This window comes from Nelusetta ayraudi, unplaced genomic scaffold, assembly GCF_046127955.1.
Source record: "Nelusetta ayraudi isolate G7.1 ecotype Tasmania unplaced genomic scaffold, CSIRO-AGI_Nayr_v1 ptg000016l, whole genome shotgun sequence".
Taxonomy (NCBI): domain Eukaryota; kingdom Metazoa; phylum Chordata; class Actinopteri; order Tetraodontiformes; family Monacanthidae; genus Nelusetta; species Nelusetta ayraudi.
In genome coordinates this window covers 3,050,740-3,060,571 of record NW_027466066.1, presented here as the reverse complement: position 1 = coordinate 3,060,571, position 9,832 = coordinate 3,050,740, and the positions used below count along the sequence as shown (strand labels likewise).

At 43.0% G+C, this 9,832-nt stretch overlaps 1 protein-coding gene across 2 annotated transcripts in view; it reads right to left on the bottom strand.

The window, feature by feature from the left end:
• Positions 1-769: 769 nt before the first annotated feature.
• Positions 770-9,832, bottom strand: part of grin2aa (glutamate receptor, ionotropic, N-methyl D-aspartate 2A, a) — a 129,716-nt gene continuing 120,653 nt past the window's right edge. For both annotated transcript variants that reach the window (XM_076023870.1, XM_076023869.1), the window contains exons 14-15: positions 8,472-8,710; positions 770-6,779 (exon numbers count right to left, since the gene is read on the bottom strand). In XM_076023870.1, the coding sequence (XP_075879985.1) occupies positions 4,821-6,779; positions 8,472-8,710 (2,198 nt within the window). In that variant the 3' untranslated portion in view covers positions 770-4,820. The remainder of the gene's footprint in view (positions 6,780-8,471; positions 8,711-9,832) is intronic.

The following is a 9,832-nucleotide window of genomic DNA, read 5'->3' as shown; positions in this document are numbered from 1 at the left end:
TTTAGTTTGATAAAAAAAAAAAAAAAAAGAAAAGAAAAGAAAAGAAAAATGCCGCTTCGAGAGCACCGACTTAATGGGAGCAGCAGCTGAGCAAGTCAGAGTAGCTTCTCGGTTTTCAGAGGGGGAGAGGTTGTTTGTTTTTTTTTCCCCCCCGAGACCTGGTCGAGACAGACTGTCACTTCTCACCCTCAAACCCCCTACTTGCCTCCATTCACTGGTAATTATGGAATCAAAAGGTGTCATTAAAGTCCACAAACACTGTCTGTTAACAGATGGGAAGATAAATTAGCTAATTTGAACTAATATCCAGCTGCCATGTAATGTTAAATCAAGAGGAAGGGACTTCCATTTTTGGCGGGAAGTGGCAGAATGCTACAACTAACCCGAATCCTGCCCACTTACAAAGGCATCATTTTATAAAATGCTTTACAAATGCACCCATTTTTGTTCATACGTCCAACATACTGTAATGTCTGGAAATATGGCTTTAGACAGGAGTTAATAGATTTCTTTTTTCCAAAGTTCCAGGCCTTTCATCATCAAGATAAAAACAATGAATACCTCCATAGTGTAAAGTGATTGCACCAACGTTTCTTGAGCTGCACAGACAGTAAATAAATAATAATCATAATAATAATTAAAAAAAACAAAAAAAAAAACAAAAAAAAAAACACACTTCCCTGCATCAAAAGACAAGATCAGAATCACATACAGAAACACAGACACTTATCCTGGCTGGGAAAACTGTGAATTGGGACAGGACAGCAAGCCTTGTGAATGGTGAATTTTTATTCTAATCGCTCTACAGAGAGAGGGATAGAGAGAGAAAAGAGATAGAGAGAAACAGTGCCACTGTACAGAAAAGCTCCTGTGAAATTCACACAAAAAATATTGTTTTTACTCTTTATCATTTGTAATTCTTCATGATGATGTATTCCAGTATGAATTTACAAGCGATGTATACAGGTGTCATTTCTAAATATATTCAAAATAGTTCCTTAAAAGTCTTTGAGGAAGTATCAGTTTCTTGGTTTTTTTTCTCCTTTAAAAAAAAAGAAAGAAAAAAGCTCTATTCTTACAGCAAACCATAGAGAAAGAGGTCTCGTATCTTTGGAGGGATAGCAGACTCAAAGTAGAGGGTTGTTTTTTGTTTTTTTTCCTTTTATCTTTACAGTTGAAGTCCTGACTACACATGAAGGGGAGGAAAGAGAGAGACGCAGAGCTGGTGATTCAGTATTCTCACCTGCCATTGGAGGAAGAGCAAGGAAGTTCCCGCTGTACCGAACCAAGCCCTGACCTCTGACCTGCAACCCCATTTGGGCCAAACCGCGGCCTGATAATGACCCCTGTCGGCGGACGGGGCCGGTTGCGCGAGGGTCAGGTTCCCGCCTTCTCCCCCAAAAACAGCAGCAGCATCTTCATCGTAGCGAAAGTTTTTGTTTTTTTCCATCCGTTTGTTTGCTTTTTCTGTTTTCCTCTCAAATATGTATATACTCACACCTGGTTACAACGCATAAGTGATCATAACATCATAACAAAAATGAGAATCAACAAATGGAACATAAAACATTAAAACTGTTACATCTGGGGTTGCATGCCATCACCTCATTATTTATCGTTTAAATGTAAATAAAATACATTTTTTTCTCGTCATCAAAAAAAGAGCAGGGTTGTCATCACAAGGGTGTGTTTTCTGTGTCTGTGTTTGCGTGTACATCTGAACATAAGACAGCGTCAGTTTATATGACAGTTCTGTAAAAGTAGAACAAAGAGAACAAATTGTCATGAGTTCATAAAATGCAAGGGTGCCTCTTGATATATATATATATATATGTAGAGAGAGAGAGAGAGAGATTTTTTTTTTTTTTTTACATGTGCATATTGTTCACTCATCAGCTCACGCAAGCAGCATGTGGAGATAATCATGATAATAATAATAATAATAATAATAATAATAATAATAATAATAATAATAAATATGAAGGTAAGATGCAAAAGAAGACAAACGTCGCTCGTCAGTCAACACTGGGTAAGCTGATTTGGAAGGCGAGGAGAGGTTCACCGCAGTATCCCAGGAGTATAAAGAACGATATGAGCGTGGTCGTTAACGACGAAGCGTCGGCTTGAGAACACAGTGGCTAGCGCAGTCGAATGGCAATAGAAAATGCAGGGGGAAAAGAGAGGGAGCCGCTTCGAGTGTTCCTCAAAAAAGGGGTGGTTGGTTTTCTTTTTTTTGTTTTTTTTATTTAAGAATTTGGACATTAAAGAATAGTCCTCGGTTCTATTAAGGGCGCTCAGCTCTTACGAGGAATGAAGCATCGCGCCGCGCACTCCTCACTGAGCAAAATCATCTAAGCCCCGCCCCTGCAGCCATCCTTCATTTCCCTCCTTCTCTTCCTCTTGTACTCTCTTTGCTTGGGTTGCAGTGGCTCGGGCGCGGAGCCGAAGCTGGAAGACCTAGGACTGGTAAACATTTACAGGAGAAAGGTTTGACTCTGCATCCTGACCACTAGAAATTAAGTTGTTTCTTGCTCTTTTTTTTTATTTTTATTTTTATTTTTTTACTCTTTTTAATTGTTTTCTACAAAAAAAAAAGAAAATCTGTGCTGCATCTTGTTTTTGTTGCTACCGTTGAAGCTCCCTCAAAATGCACAAAATCATCCTGAGGTATTTGATACAATTTGGCTTTGAGAATCCAATCGAACAAGCGAATCTCTCCATCAGCAAAGATGGAAACGTGATTTTGTACACTTTGTACAGCATAATGCTACAAAAAAAAATATTCTGTTGGCACGCATGTACAAGGAAACTTGCATGTGCAATTCTTTTCAGCTTGAATATAGAAACAGACAAATCAACAATAATCGGGGAAACAAATGGTCTGGTTAAGACTTCAAGCTTACCCACTTTCCACCATGCACACACACGTTTGAGTTCACACCAAGATGGACACATGATTGGTGAGCACACAACAGTGGAGCTCCCTCTGCTCCATCTCCCAGCCCATCTCATTTCCAAAAAAACCTAAAAAAAAAACATCACTATGAAAGTAAACAAGGGATCTTGCTCAAAAATAGTCTTTAGATCCTCGAGAGCCCTGCCTGATTAGGGATCAACGCTAACTTGTGAACAGTGTTAAACGGCTATGCCTGTGCTAGCCGAACAAAATTTCAATTTATCACACCAAAACAAATAAGGTGGGACTTCTGAGCATACGTGATGTGTCATGTTGACTAGGAAGGAAAGAAGAAAAGAAGAAGAAGAGGCAAGAGGCAATGAACTGTGAGTTTGTTCTTAGCTATTAATACCCTGTTTCTCAGTGGCAGGGAAGCCATGAAAAAATAAATAAATACGTTTAAAAATGAAAATGAAGGTGATGGGGGAAACGGTTGGCATTTAATTCTAATATCTCCTCTTTGCTCTTTCCCCTTCCACAATCTTCTTGCCCTCTTAGGAGCAACAGCATGACACTGACTTACTAAGCACAAAGTTCAAGGATAAAGGTTACGATTGTACATCCATCTACCGTAACTGGTAAGACATTGTAACTTTTCCAAGAAAAACAAAAGTCTAGTTAGTCACTGGAAAAAAAAAAAAAAAATCTTCCACACATGCAAAATAATGTACTACTCTCGGTGGTATTTCTCAGAAAGCTTTTTCAAAGCGAATGTGAGAGACACGTTCAAACTAATGGCTATTGTGCTACCAAAGAAGCGAACACTAAAATCCTACATAGGAGGATTCCATTTTCGGAATCCCTTATAAATCTTAGTTTTATAGAGTTAAAAAAAGCAATACTTTGCGAATATTTTACTATGTGCAGTGTCACAAGTGGAATGCCCTGCGGGTTGCCTCTGGTTTTCCCTGTAGATCCACCAGTCATTTCTTTATCTGTCAGTCTGTAAACATTACTCATTGATAGCACCTACATAACACTCAACATCATACCACCATGATGCCTTAAACAAATGGCCAGACACACAAGAACCCATCTGTCGCGAAAAACCTCAAGACTTTCGCTCTGTGTCATCTACAAACTTGTGTCCTTTCTCCTGCTCTGTCCTCCCTCCCCACCCAGGTGTCTTGGTGGCCATTTTGTCAGAGTAACAAGCAGCAGACTGTTGAACTAGCTCCCTGTGACGCCTCTAACCCCCTGGGACGTCTCCATGTCTGGCTCCGACATCAAACGTGCCCATCTGGTCACCCTGTCAGGCCCCTTTCTCCACAACTAGCCGGTCTCCAATCTTGACAGTAGAGGTGGGAAGTAAAAAGGAAAAGAGTTGGGTTGAAGCAGAGGTCACTCTCCTCCCTTCCTCCCTCTACATTTCCTTTCTTGTATCTTTTCTACTATCCTCCTCAGTGGGCAATCACGCATTTCAATAATACAATAATAATAATAATAAAAAAAAATACTTCTAAGCAACACCATTTGGCTAAAAATCTTTTTTCTCAATAACTTAAGCCTTCTCTGTTCCAATATCAGGACAATACCCTTTTCTTGACCAATGCAAATTCTTGGAGGCTTCCCTCCCTGTTACACCTGGATACTTTATGGAACATGGAAGCTATGCTAACTCATTGGTTCATGGAAGAGAATGGACAAAAACTATGATATCATCTGCAAAGAGTAGCGGTGACAGTAATGCCACCAGACCCTAAAGTTGTCTTAAGAGCTCCACAGGTTATTTTTGGATTACAATGTAGAGAAGAAGAAAAATGTTTGGCTATGGCATCCCTTGCTGGATTACATAGTTTGATAAATTATAATACAAACCCAGAGAGGAGTAAAGAGGAGAGAACACATCATTTTTTTAAATCAACTAAACATCTGACTCCAGACTGGGAATTTTTTTATATACCCGTCTATTGCTGAACTGGGCTGAGTTTAGAACGCCACGCGGGGCTGGGTATGCACTAGTCTTATTGGCTGAGTAAGGCATCACATGCTCCTTATTGTACATGTCATTGGCTATCCGTCCATCCCGTGAGCAGTATGAGGTGGTGGATTTGACGGATGAACGGAGATTGTTCGCATCATTGCGCGCTTTTATCGGGGGTGCTCCGAGGACCGCTGCAGGTGAGGCCACCGTAAGTTGTTTGTAAATATCGGAGGAGCTCCGCCCATGGACCAGTCTACTGCTGGTGTCATCCCTCAGCGAGTGACTGAGAAATGGGTTATCCGAAGCATGGGTTGGGTACAGCGACTTACTCCTCTTGCTCTCCTCCAGGTTGTGGTTGAACATCATCGATTTGGGGCCAGTGCCAAAAAGTCTGCCAGAGTAGGGGCGCATGCCAAACAGGTTCGCGTAGTGCGAGTCAGATGCTGAGTCCAGGAAACGATCCTTCTCCTTGAGGCTGACACTGCGTGCCGGTCGACCCAGGTCAACATCTTTTGGCTTTTCAAGCATGATGTTGTCAAAGGAGTGTTGGCGACTCAACCTCAAGCGATTCCTCTTTTGAACATGCGGCCCATCTGTCTGCGGCCAGTACAGACCAAATGTGTCGTCTGTTTGTTGCTGCTGTTGGTGGTGCATGGTAGGACTGACCAAGGTGTCTGCAAGGAGCTGGTCCTCGCTAATATCATAAAGGTTTGCTGAGTGGAGGCATGCTTCACACCGATTATAAGGTGAGCGTGTGGCAGAGGTTGAGGCAGATACAGTGGTAGTGTACCCGCTTCCCGGTGGGTAGCTAGCTGACACTTTGGACAAGCAGGAGCGACAGTGAGTCTGTTTGTAACGATCAATGGATTCGTGAGGGGACAGGGAGAGGTTTTTCTCTTTCAGGCCGTAGTGCTTGGAGTACGCTGGGTCTGGCAGAAGATCCGAGTCGGTGTGATGCAAAGGTGAGGAATTCAGATGGATGATGGGCTGCTCACACTTTCTGTAGTTGTCACTGTCAGAGTACATCTCAGGATACTCCAATTCGTCAGCGGCAAGGCCGCGACTCTCACGGTAGTGGACGGGGTCTGAATGGAGACTCATCTCTCGATCCGAGTCGATGGTGTAGATTTTCTCTCCTACTCCTCTCACAGTTTGGTTAGTTCCGCCCGTGACCTGCTTAGTCTTTAAGTAGGACAGCTCCACCTCACTGCAGTCCCTTGGGTATTTTGACGCCACCGTTCTTTTTTTTAAGTTGTCCTTGGGCTTCAGGTGCTTGTTGTTTTCTGGGTCCTTGTAGGAGGCCGCCCTGCTGGAACAGTCGGAGATGTCAGAGTGAGCTGCGTCCTCAGGCAGGTACCGCTGAGTCTTCATGGACATTCGTGGGTCTGGCATCAGCATGTCGGGCATCGGGGCGGCTCCCGGTGCCGATCGGAGAGTGTCCACAGACTTTTTCCACATCGTCCGGCCTGGCGGCTTGGCATTCAACTGGACAGCATCGGCATTGACTGCCACTTCTACTGTGTTAGGATTGGCATCATTTAGAGTCAGGGGATGATGACCACCCTGAAAGATGTAGTTATTTAGATGGTCTTTGTGTCGATTGGCAATGTAAGACTGCAAGTCACTGGTGTCCCCATAGATCATGTCTTTGGGAGCATAGCTCCTGTTGTCAGCATAGATGAAGTTGCCCTTCTCTGCCATCATATCCATGATCATGGGGCCGGCCGAATGCATGAACTCACGTTTGGGCGAATTCATACGGGAGCCACTCAGATTAGACATGTTAGTCATTTGTTTGGCCGACTTAATAAGCTTGAGCATTTTGTCTTGAGGGCTGAAGTCCAGATCGGACTTCTTCTTCATGTCAATGTGAACCCCGTGGATGCAACTCCAGATTCCCTGTTTTGACATGGGTGATGTGACATGGTGGAAAGGTTTAATCAAAAAAAGGAAGGTGAGAGGAAAACAGGAGAGGGAAAGAGGCATGGGAAGGGAAGGAGAGAAAGAGTGTGAATAAATCATAATGATGAATTGAAGGAGAATGAAGAGAAACAAAGCACTCATTACTCAGATGTAACGCCAGGAGATTATTTTGCACTGCACCCAATATCAACATGTACCATGCTGGTGGAGTATATTGTAAAAGTTATAAGCAAATTTGCCAACTGAAATTTGTAAGTTTATGTGTCGTCGACACACCAAACAGGTTGTTGTTGCACCATTTCGGGTCTGGTCCATCATACAAAAGAACAATCCAACGCAAAGACACAAAATTCCTGATTCCTGAATAAAAAGCTGAATTGAGAAGATAGGAGATAGAGAATCATTTTGCAATTTCTTTTTGTCACTTGCGTTAATGAAACACACTGTGCTCTTCTGGTAAAGGGTGACACATCAACATTAAAGAGAGGACGCCAGGCTGATTGTCATTTGCAGGGTTACCATTGTACCAATTGCAAAACCTTTCATATAAACCCATTGTTAAAACAAAAGCTTGAAATAGCAGCATCTTATGGTAATTCAAATAATAAAAAAAAAAGTTTAAATTACTGTTCAATTGAATGGAATATATTTTCAGACTTCTATATGCACTTTGGTGCGATTGCATACTCTTTCCTTCACTTTCATTTCATGGTTGAAGGAGGAGATGCATCAGGCTTTTTATTTCTCCCCCCCATGTGCCCAATTTAGTCCTTCTTTTGAGGCACATTCCTAAAAAAAAAGGGGGGGAGAAATGATTTCACAAGTAATCATATATTGGCTATGGATGTAATACGCCCGAAGTGACTTTTCAGAATGCTTCTGAACATTTTTTTCACACTTACCCATTATTCCCCTTCTTATTATACTGTTATCTTAATTTGGATAGCTAGTTTACAGAGGTGCAGCCACCGCAGTGCTTTTAGGGATTCATGTCCACGTCTTCCGAACGCAGCGGAGAGGAAAAAAAACTAAACAAAACACTGACCTTTTCTCAGAACGGAGGGGAACGGATTGATTTAGCTCGGAACGCGGCGATATTTTCAACCCAAATAAACGTGCAGCAGGCAAGGCCTCTGCTTTTTGTTTATATTCAGGTCTGCCTCGTGACGCCTCCTCCCATCTCCGTTCCTCATCCTCTGCCTCTCATCTTCCACAGCGCAGTGCTCCCTGCTTTACCCTTGTTGCACTTGGCGTCTTTGTTTTGCGGCGCTCGTCTCCTTTCGGCTGCACGTGTGTGCGTGTGTGCGCGCGTGCGTGTGTGTTTCAGCGCGCGTTTTCTTTCCTCTCTCCCTCCGCTGGCAGAAAAGAGAAGTGCGGCAGGCTTATCTGACCACAGTAGAGCGCCGGCACTCAACGCGGTCGCCGCGCTAGCTTCACCTTACGACCATAAACAAAAGTGCTCTTTACCTCAGATCATCTTTTTCCAATTTCCACACAGCTTCAAACACACTTACCGTATGTACATTTTTTTTTTTTATTTCAACCCACCACCACCCTCACCCCTTTGTTCCACTTCCCAGCCACAGAGGAAGCGAAAAGGCGCTTGTTTAACATGCAGGCGGACACAAAAGCATGGCAGCCCTCCAAACACAACAAAGTGGTCCTTACCCGACTGATGGAGAAAAGGAGACCTGGCTGGCCAGTACAGACCCCAGTGAAGCAGTATCTGAGCCTCCAGTAGAAGAGGTGCTCGGACACAAAGGTGATGAGGGAGAGGCCCATGGCAGTGGCCAGCATGTAGAAGACCCCGGCCATGTTGTCCACGTCCAGCTGACTGGACATCACCTCGTTCTTCTCATTGTGACAAATGCCCGTCAGCCACTGGGCCTCCAGTTCCTCCATCTCACCTGGACAGGTCAACGAGAAGCGCGTGTGTGGTTCAGGAGGTTTGTTTTCGTTGTGATTTTGCATTTTGTAAGACAGCAATGGACGCACTTTATCCAAGAGCTGTTTTTAATTGGTGTTAAATGAAATCTGGTTCAACAATGTCATCAGCAAAGTAATGGTGGTTGGAAAAGAAAGAAAGAAAGAAAAAAAAATTTTTCTTGTCTTTTTTTTTCCTCTCACAAAATAATTAGCACGGCCTGCAAAAGATTCACAACCACATTTGAAATGTTTTTTTGTCATGTGAAAATTATGAATCAGCGTAGCGCGTGTCCTTGTCCAACACTTTGATAAGTTTGATTTTTGATTCATGCTGACAAAAGTGTCCCAAATTGATTTTCTTTTCTTTCTTTTTTTTTAAATTTCTGTCAGTTTGAATGACTAGTTTACACTTTAACAAAAATAAGTATTTATAACTTTTTCTTTCCCTTGGTTTAAAAAAAAAAAAAAAACTTATAACGCTGATATTTGAGTCTCACAAAGTAGCATGTGACTGCACAGGGCAAAGCGAGCGCTAATTAAATGAGGTCGAAGGCACCGAAGACCCTGCTCCCACGCATTCGTCACTCTGTCTCGTCCTCCAACCCTCTCCTGGCCTTCTCTGTGACATTTGGCGCATGGCTAATCCAATCTGTGTCATTCAGGCCCGGATAAGTTGGGGCTGCTCGCGAGGAGAGACAAATATCCGTGGTGGTGCGCGGCCGCACGTCTGGCGAAGGGTGCGCGCTCGGCTGAGGCGTCGTTAACCCCTTGGGGGTTACGTCTTTGTCCCTAATCGCGCACGTTTATTGGTGCATTACACTTGAATGCAGTGAATGTATTGTGCAGTGCACTTATCTTTTGGGGCGAATTATGTAATTTTAGCACTTAGAGGATTTTTTTTTTTTAAGCTGCCTCTTCTTCCTTGGCTGCTACTTACACAATGGCCAATTAGAGAGCTGAAGAAGAACCACACATAACCAAACACACACACACCACAATGTTAATGCCTGCTTAAAATTACCATCATGCACAGAAAAAAAAAAAAAAATGCTACAAAGCACCTCAGTGGTTCTTTAGTGGTGCTTTCGTGGGCTGTGATGCTA